The following is a 14,523-nucleotide window of genomic DNA, read 5'->3' on the forward strand; positions in this document are numbered from 1 at the left end:
AGTTGATCCCCTTTTCCCCTTTACCAGGTTGTATTTATATTATACTCGACGTCAACATAATTGCACCGCGATGAAGCTTCAATTCCTATTCGCTTACTTAGCCCTAACTCGGCTTACTTCTGGGTACACTACTAGAGTAAGTAGATACTTACCAATTGATGAATACCTTTTGTATCAAACTAACCCCTTTTAGTGGAACCCAGATTTCTCATGCGATGGCTGTATCCTAATCACTACCCCTTCGTCTTTGCAAGGAACTATCAACACTGATACATTTGAGCCTACCTCTACTACCTCTTCCTTCCTGACTACCTCTTCACCCACCACACAAGAGACAACAACAGTTGCAGAATCTACGCCATCAACTATTTCAGCCCCACCGTCTTCAACCATTACATCTGCTGTTGAACCTACTACAGCGTATACCTCCATTACAACCACGAGCTCCTTGCAGACAACTCTAGCCACCACACAGCTCACCGAAAGTTTCTCTACGGCCACCCCAACAAGCACAAATGAGGTAGTCACAACTGTGATTGGCAAGTTATCAACTAATACATATGTTATATCCACCAGCTCAGCTATTGTGTTGCTCGTGACCCATACAGAAACACTTACGTATGTGAACTCTCAGGTTTCCACTTTAACACAAACTATACCTGGGTCATCTTTGATTGTTGAGCCAACAGCGACATCAGTTTACACAATTCCTGTGTCCACAACAAGTTTCCTCGGCTATTTTAATCACTCCACCAATAGTATTGAGTATGAGACCGTGACATCCATCTTTTATGGTTCTTCCTACTCTCTTTACACAGACTATAGCGAGCACTACTTTACCACCTACGACACTACAATTACAGAAACGGTGGTGACAGGAACCTATATTGCCTGGGACACCAGAATTATCGAATCATATAGCCTGACAACTGGCTACCAGACGCTGGTTTCAACTTTATATCCAACCACAGTGGTTTCCACCGTTGCATCTCCTGCTCCATCCACTGCTCAGACAACTGCACAACCTAGCGTTGCTCAATCTACTTCTGCTACCGTTCTGCCTACCATTACTGAGTCTTCTTACTTTACGGTCACCTCGCTGATCACTGCTACTGAAAGTTCATGCCTTGTTTGGGCCAATAGTGCATCTTCATGGACTGTGGGTTCCATTGATATGGGAACTCAGAGCTCGCCCACTGTTCAAGCTTTAGCCAACGAGGCAAGAAAAATTAAAAATATACCCGGGATGGCTCTTTGGACCACTTTGATTGCTTGGGTTGCAATTGCCTTATTCGTTTAATGAGTAGTAGTGCTGTTCTAGGAATGTGTCCTCTGGATGATGGCAACTTTGCTCGACTTCGTTCTAAAACTCATGCATTGCATAATCAAATACTTCGTATAATTAAAAATCAAGCAACTTTATTTTCGTAGCACGGATTAATTGTGAAAGCAAGTTTCATTCATACAGCTGAGAATGAGAAAAGTTCCTCATCGCTGAGAATATCTGGTAGCAGCCAATTGAATCTATAAACAAAGTGGACTTGGGGTCCTGGCGTTTCCGATGCCTCGTTTTCACTCCTTTCTGGTTTAGCTTGGATTGTTTTGGTAGCTTGTTCTTGTTGCTTTCGGTATTGGTTGACAAAAGAAACAGCGCTCGAGGCCAGAAAAGTGCTACTGAAAAGGTAAGTTGCAAAAATAATGATGGAAAGAGCCATAGAGGATTTTTTCAGCTGGCAATTGGTTGCAAGTTTAAGTAACAGAGTCGATTGCTTCTCCAAGGTAGTGAGATTATTGGAATCATAAGAGTCAAGCAAGCTGGAAAGAGATCCCGAGAAATCGGAGGAATTTGATCTAAAGAACAAGTTTTCAATGTCGTCGTAAAGCTCACTGTCAGTCGATGTCGAGTTGTTAGGTTCGTCCTCATTGTAGTAATTAGACAATATCAACTCGGAAAGATCAGAAGTAAGGTTATAGCTGCTGATCAAGCCTTCGACACTGGAGCAGGATTGAGAACCATATTGACTGATTTGCATAATTACATTGGTTATCCACAATGCTTGCGAAATCACCTCGGATCCAAACAATGATGATGCATAACCAGCTTGCTTCAGGGAAACTCCTAATGCCGTCTTAGAAACAAAATCTGTAGCGCTTGTTGACAAGGTTCTAAAGGCAGAAGATTTCCACAAGAGGGATTGCGTGTTTGAATTTGTACTTTTCTTAGTGAACATTTTTGGCAAAACATAGTTCACGGAGTTGGAGCTAATACTAGTACAAGCTGAAGAAATCACAACTGCGGATTTCTTCCAAGAGGGGTCAATGTAAAGGGATCGTTTACTTACATCCCTTTTAGACAATGAAGATGAAGTTCCGGATGAAGTGCTGTTATAAATTTCCATTAATTCATCTGCCAGAGAAGTCAAAGAGCCTCGGTCATTAATGATTTTTGCTGACAAGCCAAGGAGGATCACCCCAAGGATCAGTTGAGCATATCTTGCCGCGGAAGAGGAAGAGGATAGAGAAACCATTAGAAATGAGGGAGTAATGTTTGAAATTGATGTGAAAAAAAGGGGGAGACTGTGCTATATACCCCCGCGCATGTTATAAGAACAAGAAAAAAGGGCTACAATCCCACAACAAAAAACACGTCGCAATGTAGGGATGTAGATATTATAAAATATATGCAACTTCTTAAAATGTCGCAAGGGAATATAATGAGTTTTGCTCGCGGCGATATCATTACTCCTTCTACAAACCTTCAATTGGACACACCCTCGAAAATCAATGAGCTGCGACATACCATTAGCACCAGTCATCTGATGAATTCTGCACATAACTTGCACGAGTTAATCGATCAATTATTTACTTTCGTCAAAAACAGGCGAAATACCGACTCAGCTAGCATTCAAGACCTTCTGGAGAGTGGCAAGGAAATCAAGATATTCAAGGGATGTCCCTGGTCCAAATACAAGACGCTCAAAACATTGGACTGGACTGCTTATGATGAAATTGTAGCTTCGTCGATTTCGATCATGCAGATCTATTATGTTTTAACATTGGAAGCACTTGAAAAACAATACAGTTCGGACGATCTCGCTGACGACGTATGGAAAAAAATAACTAATATCCTTAAGAGCGCATTTGGGCTTGCAAACGAGATCCAAGGTCAGGTGTCCAAGTTACATCGACCCAACTTCGATTACATTTATCATCTGAATCAGATACTGGTGCAACTTCTGATCGTATTCAAGAATATCCACGTTACACATAGAGAGATCGAGGTAAAATTTGGCGACTTTGAAAAGGTTCCGGAAAAACTCAATACTTACGTTCGTATACTGATATTTGTCTACAACGAATGTGCGGTTCTGGAACAACTGAAGAAATCTTCGCAAGTTGCAACTTTGAAGAGATTTGTGGAGATTCTGTTTTCATACTACAGAAGTCTCTTCTATTACCACAAAAATGAGCTGGGAATAGCGCTCGCTATCAACAAATATGGCCTTGCCAACAGCATCGATCAATCCAAAATTAGGTCGAAGTTGCACATTAAGGCCGTAAAATCCAACGTTAAGGACAAACATCTTTGGAGGGAGGAAATCAGGTTTATGAGAGAATTTCAAGATTCAACGTTCCCAGCCGCATTTCGACAGAATGTTGCCACTGTCGTTGATATATTGCGCATTCTTAATTCCAAGTATGAGAAACTCAACAATAGCATCAATTTTCAGAAAGTGCCTTCCCTTGAAGAAGTGAGGCATAAATACCTGTTTGACTCTCCAGACTTGCCGTCTGGACTTCAGGTACCACTGGCAGATATCAATCGTTTTGTTCCAGCATGCCTGGTCGAGAGCACCAACGTACAAGATGTTTACTTTTGAAGCAACTCAACCATATAAAAATCCTATACCGTTGCACCAATTAGACAATTTTCCATAGAATCCCTGCAGACTCTTACCTTGAGGCACGAAAAATTGACGCACACCTCCCCCTGTTCCGCCAAGCATCGGGCTCGATTTTTTATTGGTCAGAATCTGAATAGCATCAACCCACGCTCCACAGCGTATGGTGAACCCAATTATCGTTTCATCTCCTTCCAGGAAAAAATCTGTGTGATGACTTTTAAAGTTTCCAAAGTCCAGATAGGTTCGATCAATGAAAAGAACTCTGATACCGTCCAATGCCAAACCGTGTGTAACCTGTAGCCCAGTGATTCGCTTATCCGGAAACGTAACCAACAAATCACGGCCTTGACCTCCTCCGTACACTTCGCTTTTTGTAAGAGATAATGTGCCACCATTCACCAGGATGGGAGAGCTTAGCTCACTAATAAATTTTCGCAAATCATGAATGTCCTTTTGAACAAACCCACGCGCAAGAACCCGAACATTGATGGGCTTCTTAGTTTTTAATTGAGACTCAAGTTGGAAGACGGACAAGCGAACGACAGGACGGCAGCCCGAACCTTTCAAGAACACAGGCAAGAACTCGTATTGCAGGTCTGGAAACTCACCAGTCATGAACTCAACAAGATAGATTCCAGAAGGTGCCACCAAATCCAAGGTATCTTTGTCGATCGCCAAAACGGAGATTTCACAGACCGCATCTGCAGGTAGCTTCATTCCCTGGTTGCATCTAAATGCAGTCGGTCTAAATGATTCCACATAGAAGTCAGCAGGAACAGCAAAGGCTGGATGATACAGAAACCTTATTTTGTCCAATCTGTGCCATCCAGGCTCTGCACCCGTATACACAGGACCCCATTCTGATTTATTTGTTCGCTGACAATATGCCTCTTTCGCTAGGAACTTGCGGTTCATTGTTAGGTAATCACGAAGCATAACTCCATTTCTTTGATGTGGACAGCCAAGCAAGTGTCCTATTTCATGCATAAAGGCCCCCAAAGTCAAGGTAAAACACTCCCAAGCGGTGCCACATTGGTTGCAATCATTTGCCACTTCATTGGTGCTAATCGGTGTGGTGTCGGTCAATGCCATATGCAGGGACTCCATATTCATTGGCCAAGAGTGAAGTCCGTGGGACCCAAAAATAGCAAGCTTGATCCTATCATTTCCGCCACCGAGTGCGGCATGCCCCAAGATTAAATTCTGTGCCTTGTCCCAATGAGCATCTAAAATCATGACAGCCGCCATAGCTGGTACGCGGGAAGTTGCTGACTCTGCAAATGGGCCACCGTATCTAGTCAAAGAATCCATTGCAATTCCGAATAGCTCGCCAGCTTTCTTTGCTTTAGGATTCTGTTGCGCATAATCGGGGTTTCGGAGTTCAGCAACGGTGCGGTTGGACCGAATAACATGTATTTTAATTTCGTTGCGCAGAACTCCTTTTCGCTCTTCAATGTAGCTGGTGGTGCATCGGGTTTTTTCTTCAACGAATCGGAAGCTCCTTGATCCAAACTTCTCTAGATACATATCATCCTGCGTGAACGCCTGCATCAATCTTCCACCCATGCGCAACTTGCGTACTGCCGCATCAAGACCGTTTCCCTCGTATCTTTTAGCCTGCGGACAATCAAATAATTGAGGTGAGTCCTTGCCAACCAAAACACACAGATGTATTTTTGGAACAAGAGATTCGTCTTTTATCGGGTTGTAGTTCAATTTGATCTGTGTTTGATCGAAAACAGTTGGCCCATCTCTGGGAAATGCAGGCTGTCCGTTCATCCATATGCCATCCACATGCTGCAAAGTGAGACAATTTAGCCCATCTCCGAGATGGACCATTGCTTTGAAGTAGCCATCTACTACCTCGTAATATTGCACGCTAAATTTGTCATTGAACACTGCAAGCAATCCCTTGCGGCGTGAAAACGTTTGCCCTTTTAAGATGTAAACAGGTACCTGCAGCTCCAGCTCTTCTGGAGGCAGGTTTTCGAATTGAAAAGGCATGAAAACAAAAAAGTTAGGACGTTTTTAAAATCGATTTTGAACGAGGCATGCGGATTAAAATAAGGAGATATCATGTGGGTTGAAATGGCACAGACCGAAAGAATAATAGACACTCCTATTGATATTCTTAATAGAGAAATGTTATTCTTTTTTTGTAAGGAACTGTGCATACTCCTATTATCGTAACTGCAGATTTACAAAGCTGTTTAGTTCGCTGAGTTACATATGTTTCTTATTTACCGTAAAACTCTTGCTGCAATCTTCAATAGAAAATAATGCGGGATCTGCTAGGAACCCCTAGATCCAGGGGATGCAACAATCAGGGCCAATCGAAACTCTTCTGCAATAGTGGTAAGATATCCTTCCAGTTATTTTTAGAATAATTCAGCTTTTTGCAGTCTTACAATCACAAACTCTACGCGAGGATTGTAAACTTTTAGTGGAGATCAATAGGGCGGCTCTGTAGTGTGTCGTCATAGGCCCTAATTATTTATAGAAGAGACCGGCAGAAGCCTTATATAAACGTTGTTCTTACTCGGTTAATATTTAGTGAACCCTGTAAGTGTGCATCACACCAACGGTAAAAACAATTTTCCTTTCAAGCAAAAAATTGAAGTCTTCGGATTGTCGACCCGAGCTTCGACGCGACTACCCGTAGAGGATTGAAATTTGCCAGGTTGGAAAAAATATACAAAAAATCGCAAGCAGTCAAAATTTGGTGAGCTTAGCTGAGGTGATTCAAGTGCGAATACAAAGGTCCCAGTTAAAAAAGATCCCAGAAATACGTTCCGGCTCATTCCCTCATCTTATTATTCTACTCGGCGGACCATATCCAGCTAACGTAAAGCCTAACGACCAAAAATACAGTGACATCCGCCACTCCAACCCGAACTGTTCAAATCAAGCGTTGTCTCGCGACATACCGAGTTTGGACATTCAGAGCTCCAAGACCTACATTCCTTACATCTGATTCACATTTTACAAGATGGGAGACAATAGCGACCTATCTTCAAAATTACAAGATCTTAGCATTCATAATCGAGGCCTTAATCCTAACGCACAGGCGAAGCTTCTGGCCTTTCAGGCCAAGAGGCAACAACAACACTCAAGTGAAGAGCTTTTCAGCCCAGCAAAAAATGCATCGCCAATCTTGAGCTCGCCGTCGACTCCGCGCACCGAGGATGCTGGCGACCTGGGAACACCAAATCCTGATGTAGAAGAGAAGACCGATGCTCAGTCCTCAGAAGGCCTGATGAGGCGAACGTCTTTTAGAATTCCAAAGAAACAGCCTGAAACTGATGAGAAAGCCTTGTCAGATTCGAGAAGTCGCAGCCATAGCTTCAAAACCATCAAGGACTCCGTGGAGCGCCCATTCGGCGGACATGCTTCCAAATCTTCGGAAGCTGTTCCCAGTCAGGATAAGCCTTTACCTGAATTACCTGACCTTAGTTTGTCTGATAAGTTGGATGCCATCGTCCGAAACGAACTTAATCAAGCGCCTTCTACAGAGGCCAAACCCCCTCAAAGAAAACAGTCATTATCTCAAAGACGAGGAATGAAACTTGATTTCAACTCCTTGACGGAGTCTCAAAGTCAAACATCCTCCAACGATACAATGAATAAGCTCAAACTCAATATGCTGCCTCAGAGAGGAGTTCCAAGTGTTCCGCAGAGTAGCGCGCCTGCTCCTATCGGAGGAGCAAGAACTAAACCAAATCTTCGTCTTCCACAGGCACAACCCAAACCTTCAGGCATGTTTGCTAACTATGCGAAATATGTGGACATCAAGTCGGGTTCTTTGAACTTTGCTGGTAAGGCATCTGTGCATTCGAAAGGTGTTGACTTTTCAAATGGCTCCTCTTTTAGAATATCACATGACGATTTACAGTTTCTAGAGGAATTAGGACGTGGAAACTACGGAATAGTATCCAAAGTATTGCATAGACCTACGGGGATTATTATGGCAATGAAGGAAGTCCGGCTGGAGCTGGACGACTCCAAGTTCAGACAAATCCTAATGGAGCTCGAGGTGCTCCATAGCTGTGTGAGTGATTGCATTGTGGACTTCTACGGCGCATTTTTCGTTGAAGGTGCAGTTTATATGTGCATGGAATACATGCAGGGTGGTTCACTTGACAAAATATATGGAAATGGGCTGAATGAGCCTGAGTTGGCATATGTTACTAAATGCGTTGTCAAGGGTCTCAAGCAGTTGAAAGACGAGCACAACATAATCCACAGAGACGTCAAGCCGACAAACATCTTGGTCGGAGACTCTGGGAAAGTGAAGCTATGTGATTTTGGTGTTAGTGGTAATTTAGTTGCTTCGTTAGCCAGAACCAACATTGGATGCCAGTCATATATGGCCCCAGAACGAATCAAATCTTCAACGCCAGACGACGCTACCTATACAGTCCAATCGGACATTTGGTCATTGGGATTATCAATACTTGAGATTGCAAAGGGCAGCTACCCTTATCCACAGGAAACCTACGACAACATATTTTCGCAACTGAGTGCAATTGTTGATGGCGAACCACCAACATTGCCCGACGATCGCTTTTCCAAAGAGGCACGTGATTTCGTGAATCTGTGCCTTAACAAGAATCCAAATAAACGTCCTGTCTATGCTGAGCTTTTGTCGCATCCATGGCTGAACAAGTATGACGATGCTAAATGCCAACAACTCATGGCGGAAGTTGTTGCGGACGCTTTAGAGAAGAAACGCGAACAAAGCGAAAATTCTCCCGATACTTCAAAGCCTCATGTCATGCCGCCATTGCATAAAACACAGCTAAATAGGTAGAAACTGTTACATACTATCATTATCGCTGATTATATCAGCATTTTCTAATGTTTTTACCCAGTAGTCAAGTCGGACTCGAATTTTTTGCCCGGACGATAAATGTCCAATGAAGGCCCGATTACATAATCAAAGAGAGAGAGAGTGCCAGGTAAAAAAATACGTTAGAGCCGACTGATATACCAACTATGGTTTTGTGTAAGAATTTGATCTTTTCTCATCTCAGGCCTGGTATTGTTGGGTTCAGAGGACTTGCATCAGTTTCAAACAATGGTCATGTGGGAGAGCAACGTGCGGAAAAGAGTCTTGCTCCCAAGCCTAGAAGAAGACGAAAAGTTACCCAGTTCACTGACAAGCTGAATAAAGGGCCTTCTTTCGAAGATTTTGTCAGCGGCAAGGCTAAAGATTTATTGGTGGATCCTCTAGAGTTGGCGCGCAAAGACCCTGATGCCAGGTTGCCCTCGTGGCTCAAAGTTCCAATTCCTAAAGGTAAATCATTTCATTCGCTGAAGAAAGATGTCCGGGAGTTGAAACTGGCAACTGTGTGCGAGGAAGCCAAGTGCCCAAATATCGGAGAGTGTTGGGGAGGTAAGAAGTCAGAAGCAACTGCCACAATCATGTTGATGGGAGATACTTGTACCAGAGGGTGTCGTTTTTGCTCGGTGAAGACGAACAGAAATCCTGGGCCGTTGGATCCCAACGAGCCCGAAAACACAGCAGAGGCAATAAGCAGATGGGGGCTCGGATACGTGGTCTTGACTACTGTGGACAGAGACGATCTGCCCGATGGAGGCTCCTACCACTTGCGCTCTACAGTCGAGAAAATCAAAGAAAAGGCTCCTCAGATTTTAGTTGAATGTTTGTCAGGAGATTTCCGTGGCGACCTGGAGATGGTTAAGGTCCTCGCATCTTCACCCCTAGATGTTTTTGCTCACAACCTAGAAACGGTGGAAGATCTGACGCCACATATCCGAGACAGGCGTGCCACGTACAGGCAGTCACTTTCTGTGTTACGCACGGCAAAAGAAACGAATAGTGATCTGGTTACCAAGACTTCCCTGATGCTTGGATTTGGAGAAACTGATGAACAAATATTGCAGACTTTGAAAGATCTGAGAGAGAATAACGTGGACGTGGTGACTTTCGGGCAATATATGAGACCTACGAAGAGGCATATGAAGGTTGTCGAATATGTTACTCCAGAGAAATTTGAGCACTGGAAGAACGTTGCCCTGGATATGGGATTCCTTTATTGTGCATCGGGACCGCTGGTGAGGTCATCGTATAAGGCTGGAGAGGCATTTATCGAGAACGTGATTAGAAAACGGAGACGTAACGTGGGTGTTTCTCGCGAAGTGGAGGTTGGAGACGATGTTTTCGTGTCCAAGGAAATTATAAGTAATATATAACTCACGCGATAAACGATAAAGGTAAAGAGTACATTATTATGGAAAGTTAACGCCCATCAATCAAGGAAGTAAATCTTTCTATTAACCAGCAGTTCAGTGAATATAGGAACATGTTTGCCTGTTGGGTCGTAGGAAATGTTCGCACTAAATAGCATCGCCAAACTCTCAATCGAGTTTTTGTTCTGATCTCGGTATTCAAGAACCTTATCAAGATAGATAAATAAACATTTTAACATTTGGTAGTTCTCCGACGGGAGCGATTTAAGAACAGAATCAAACTCGCGAATTCTAATGGGAACATTTGAAAGTTGAAGTAGTAAACCAAGTTGTGTGCAGTCCTCCTCATTCAGAATCCTCTCTCCAGAACGAAGCCATCGTTTGAACAGTGTCGTGACGGCATGTATGCTAGGTTTCGGTTTCAAGTTTAACAGGTCCACATCGCCTAAACTGTTAAACATTTCCTCCAATTTGTTGATCTCGGATTTCACAGACGATAACCGGAAAATTCCAACTTTGTTATACCCTAACTCATGATCCAAATATGTGAAACACCTATACATCATTATCGGGACCTTCAATCCATCGTAGTAGAAGTTTGACATCTGTGAGGATTCCTTGATCGTGAGACCAAAACATTTTGATCTAGGTTCTAAAAATTCACTTGCTTTCGCCTGATAATCATCTGGTAACTGAGTGGTTTCAGACTCCTCAGGAGAGTCAAGGGATAGCGCGGGCTTATCAAAATGTCCTCTACTCGAAGGAGACCGCAATACTTGTGAGTGGTGTCCATCGATAATGATTTCTCGACTGTCTTCGCCCATAGAATATATGTGAAATTATGTTCAATGTCGAAATTCTAAACCAATGTTGCAGGTAATGGGATATACCCAATAACCTCAATGACACCGCTAGAGAAGAGTCTACCAGGTTCAATGTGAAATTTTGAGTTTTATAATTTTGAAACAGACCGTGCTCCCAGTTAAGGTTCACACCCCCAGGTGATATTATATTGTGTAATGATGAAGTACAATCGAAACAAATCTGACGTTCATCCAAACTGGCGTGAGATTTGTTGGTGAGTACAAGCTTATCTTATTTTTTTCTTTTTCCTTTTTGTTGAAGGGCTAGAGTTGATTTCGTACTAAGTGGAGCTTGACACAGCCTGATTCTACGTTTTTTTTTTTTGTTTTTTTTTCCTAGATGAGTTTTGAAATTTCATCTGGCAGAATTTCCAAATGTCCGTATTTACGTTTCGATCTAATCTGATTTAAATGGATCTATTTTGTATAAAGAGGAAAAGCTTGCTAATTACTGACCATTAACGATTATTCGGCCTCCTCACTCGCCTTCACGACTTTGGTTTTTGCCTCCTCCTCGATCTCTGCATCAATCTTAGCAATCTCAGCTTCAAGATCGGCTGCCCTCTCGTCAGCCTTGGCAATGTTCTCCTTGGTCTGTTCCTCTTGCTTCGACTTGTACTCCTCCAGCTTGGCCTTCAGGCTGCTAATCGTATTTGGAATCTCGTCAGCTTTCGATGGCAATGAGATGGACAGTTCAGATAGTTGAGCGATGACATTAGGCTCGATGACAAACGCGGAAGAATGTTTCTTCTGTGTCTTTTTTCCCTTCTTGGCCTTATTCCCGGCAAAGAAGTTTTCCTTCTCCTTCTTGATAATGACAGCATCCGCAGGCATTTCAATCTTACGACCATTAGAAGTAGTGTTCGAAGGAACTTTTGATTCTTCCAGTGGCTCCTTGTCGGTTCTCACATAGGTAGGATCGAAGTAGCCAAGTAAAGTCTCAACTAAGGTGATCTCGCGAGTGAAAGCAGGTCTCTTTGAAGTCTCCTTCAGAAGTTCAATTTCAGCTTGCAAGTCTTGCTTTTTCAAAGTGAGGTTGTAAATCCTCTCCTCTTCTTCTCTTCTTTTACGCTCAGCCTCCATGTCGGCAACAAACTTCTTGTGCTGGGCATCAAACTCAGATCTCACCTTGTTGATCTCCGCGTAAATTCCATCCTTCTTGGAGTACAGAGCCTTTCTCTTGTCGAACAGTGACTGTCTCTTGTCCTGAATGCCCTTGTTCTTCAAGCTCAGTGAGTCCAAGCTCTTGGTAACTTCTTCGAATTTGGCTTGGATTTCCTTGTTAGAAACAGAAGATTGCTTTTTCTTCAGCTCTTGGATCTTGAGCTTGTCATTGTCTATGGACTTCTGAAGTTGCTCAATAGAGCCGAAGTCCTTTTTCAACTTTCTCAGAGAAGTGATCTCCTTGACATACCTTCTCTCATCGACAAGCTTCAAAGTACCAGAACCAATGAGATCTTCCAATTGGTTGATCTTCTTATCAATTTCCTCGACATTCTTGAAGCTGTTCTTGGAGTTTTGGGCCTGCAATTCACCAATTTTTTTCTTCATTTGGCCATCAATAGCTCTGATCTGCTCACTCAACAAATTTCTCTTGTTCTTGATCTCACTCTGCTGCTTGATGATCGTGTTGAGCTCAGAAGTCAATCTCTTTCTTTCTTCCAAAACATCTTTTGGAGTAACAGTGACCTCGATCTGCTTGTTCAAGTCAGCAATCTCTTTGTTGTACTTGTCCAACTCCTTATTGAGCTCAGCAAGCTTAGCATTTCTTGCTTTGACGTCAGGCTTTTTGATAAACCGTCTGTTTCTAGGAGCTTTGATCGCTGGCACTTCGTCAGACATTTTTCTACTTATCAGTTCTTTTGGATATCAAATATTCACACAGATAACAAATCTAAGTCCAACAACAAAGTCTATGAAATCGATGATGGTAAACTTGCAACACTTGGTACTCAAAGTCTCTGAGGGAGATTGAAAACCAGTCGACCTTTAATTTTTCAACACTTCAACGATTTTCAATCTCGAGGTTTTTGTGGTTGGTACACGACCATATAGCACTAGGATCTAAGTAGAAACTTATTTGGAGACCCGATGCTAGTACGGAATAGCAGACACCTATTTTCATACAGTAATAAAATTAGACAAACCATGGAATTTCGTAGCCCTCTATAAGTCCCCAAAGAAACATATCTTCACTCCCAAAGAGAAACCCACATGGGCTAAAATCAAGAGGCCAAGAACCAGCACGGAAAGCTTTTTGTCTTCCTGACCAAAAATAGTTCCAAAATACTGGGATATTTTGACTGTAATACTCCATCCACTTAAGATTGCCCCTATACCAATGCATGTCCATTTTAGAGCATTGTCCAAAAGGTGATGATTGATAAGTAATCCACGGAATATACTCAAAAGCGTAGCAGGAATCCACATGATGTTTGAGTATGAGTAGATCGAAATGAGCTTGGTCAAGGGAATAAGCACGACGACTTTAAAATAGAAGCGTAGAACTAAATATAAGAGCGTTGGGATTATTGCGATGTATCCGTAGAGCAAGTTGATGGATGTGATGATCATTTTGAAATAGTTGACGCCTAATGTATCATTGTGAAGAAACCACTCACTTATTAGCTCAGCAAATGAGTTACAAAAGAATAAAAGGTAAACCAAAGTCGCGGTGATCCAAACTGATCCGTAGAGGTCTCCAACCTCCCTGAACTCCTCCTCGGGAAGCTTCACCAAAGGATTCAAGCTTCTGTAGCAATTGCGGAAGAACTCACTTGACTCAAGATCAAAGAATTGCCGGTAATAATTGAGGGTGAATATCCCACCGGAATAGGTCTTTTTGGACTTTGAACCCGTAAATGTTGTATTTGCTGTTGACGGTGCGGGCGCTGGTTCTGGATCTAACGGAGAACCTAAATCTGCTTCGTGCGCTTCTGACACACCGCTATCCGGCTGGATAAACACATCGTCGTCCTCAAAGGGCTCAGGAACTGGTGGCTGAGATTTCAGAGAGGTGTACTTTGACATGTCTAGTGCCTACCACGTATGAATTAATTTTGGAGATTTCGACGCGTCGACCGACGGACGGTTCGTCCAACGGCAAAATTCAGTTGGTTTCGCCCTTATTGAAAACTTCCGTGAAACTGTTTTTTATCGTGCACTGAATTTTAATTGATCGTGCCAAGAACGAAAATCAACTCGGAATGTTCAAGACGCGTTATTCAGTCAAATAAGGGGTTTGATTTATATAAATTATTTTGTTGGCGCGTTGACTTACGCGAATTTTATTCGAGTAAACTTGCCTGCAATAGTGTATAAAGTATATCTATGCCGATAGCAAGGATACTGCTTCTTCAATCTTTGTTTCATATCTTGATTCCGCCATACGAACACGCCATAATTTTAGATCTGATACAGCACTTTCGTGTACTAACCAAACTATTTGAGGCAATAAGATCAGCAAAAAGGCACCTGGGCTTTGAGGCGTGTAGACTCAAAGGCAAATTCCATGGTTTAGCCATCAGGATACTGCATTACAA

The 14,523-nt window shown here is 42.7% G+C and overlaps 9 protein-coding genes across 9 annotated transcripts; 4 read left to right on the forward strand and 5 right to left on the reverse strand.

Moving 5' to 3' along the window:
- Window positions 1-70: 70 nt before the first annotated feature.
- KL911_003771 (uncharacterized protein) lies at window positions 71-1,300 on the forward strand (the record flags this gene model as incomplete). The annotated part of the gene is made up of 2 exons (XM_043198988.1): window positions 71-140; window positions 255-1,300. The coding sequence occupies 2 exons, from the start codon at window positions 71-73 to the stop codon at window positions 1,298-1,300; spliced, it is 1,116 nt and encodes a 371-aa protein (XP_043053555.1).
- A 160-nt stretch (window positions 1,301-1,460) lies between these two features.
- On the reverse strand, window positions 1,461-2,528 carry KL911_003772 (uncharacterized protein; the record flags this gene model as incomplete). Its single annotated transcript, XM_043198989.1, has 1 exon — window positions 1,461-2,528. The coding sequence occupies one exon, from the start codon at window positions 2,526-2,528 to the stop codon at window positions 1,461-1,463; it is 1,068 nt and encodes a 355-aa protein (XP_043053556.1).
- A 153-nt stretch (window positions 2,529-2,681) lies between these two features.
- Window positions 2,682-3,881, forward strand: KL911_003773 (uncharacterized protein; the record flags this gene model as incomplete). Its single annotated transcript, XM_043198990.1, has 1 exon — window positions 2,682-3,881. One exon carries the CDS (start codon window positions 2,682-2,684, stop codon window positions 3,879-3,881), a length of 1,200 nt encoding a protein of 399 aa, XP_043053557.1.
- A 6-nt stretch (window positions 3,882-3,887) lies between these two features.
- On the reverse strand, window positions 3,888-5,909 carry KL911_003774 (uncharacterized protein; the record flags this gene model as incomplete). Its single annotated transcript, XM_043198991.1, has 1 exon — window positions 3,888-5,909. The coding sequence occupies one exon, from the start codon at window positions 5,907-5,909 to the stop codon at window positions 3,888-3,890; it is 2,022 nt and encodes a 673-aa protein (XP_043053558.1).
- A 985-nt stretch (window positions 5,910-6,894) lies between these two features.
- KL911_003775 (uncharacterized protein) lies at window positions 6,895-8,715 on the forward strand (the record flags this gene model as incomplete). Its single annotated transcript, XM_043198992.1, has 1 exon — window positions 6,895-8,715. One exon carries the CDS (start codon window positions 6,895-6,897, stop codon window positions 8,713-8,715), a length of 1,821 nt encoding a protein of 606 aa, XP_043053559.1.
- Window positions 8,716-8,900: 185 nt separating this feature from the next.
- KL911_003776 (uncharacterized protein) lies at window positions 8,901-10,121 on the forward strand (the record flags this gene model as incomplete). The annotated part of the gene is made up of 1 exon (XM_043198993.1): window positions 8,901-10,121. One exon carries the CDS (start codon window positions 8,901-8,903, stop codon window positions 10,119-10,121), a length of 1,221 nt encoding a protein of 406 aa, XP_043053560.1.
- A 56-nt stretch (window positions 10,122-10,177) lies between these two features.
- On the reverse strand, window positions 10,178-10,942 carry KL911_003777 (uncharacterized protein; the record flags this gene model as incomplete). The annotated part of the gene is made up of 1 exon (XM_043198994.1): window positions 10,178-10,942. The coding sequence occupies one exon, from the start codon at window positions 10,940-10,942 to the stop codon at window positions 10,178-10,180; it is 765 nt and encodes a 254-aa protein (XP_043053561.1).
- A 504-nt stretch (window positions 10,943-11,446) lies between these two features.
- Window positions 11,447-12,823, reverse strand: KL911_003778 (uncharacterized protein; the record flags this gene model as incomplete). Its single annotated transcript, XM_043198995.1, has 1 exon — window positions 11,447-12,823. One exon carries the CDS (start codon window positions 12,821-12,823, stop codon window positions 11,447-11,449), a length of 1,377 nt encoding a protein of 458 aa, XP_043053562.1.
- A 324-nt stretch (window positions 12,824-13,147) lies between these two features.
- KL911_003779 (uncharacterized protein) lies at window positions 13,148-14,011 on the reverse strand (the record flags this gene model as incomplete). Its single annotated transcript, XM_043198996.1, has 1 exon — window positions 13,148-14,011. The coding sequence occupies one exon, from the start codon at window positions 14,009-14,011 to the stop codon at window positions 13,148-13,150; it is 864 nt and encodes a 287-aa protein (XP_043053563.1).
- Between the last annotated feature and the right edge of the window lie 512 nt (window positions 14,012-14,523).

This window comes from Ogataea haglerorum, assembly GCF_019207285.1.
Source record: "Ogataea haglerorum isolate 81-453-3 chromosome Unknown 81-453-3_NODE_10_length_422072_cov_98.086364, whole genome shotgun sequence".
Classification (NCBI taxonomy): domain Eukaryota; kingdom Fungi; phylum Ascomycota; class Pichiomycetes; order Pichiales; family Pichiaceae; genus Ogataea; species Ogataea haglerorum.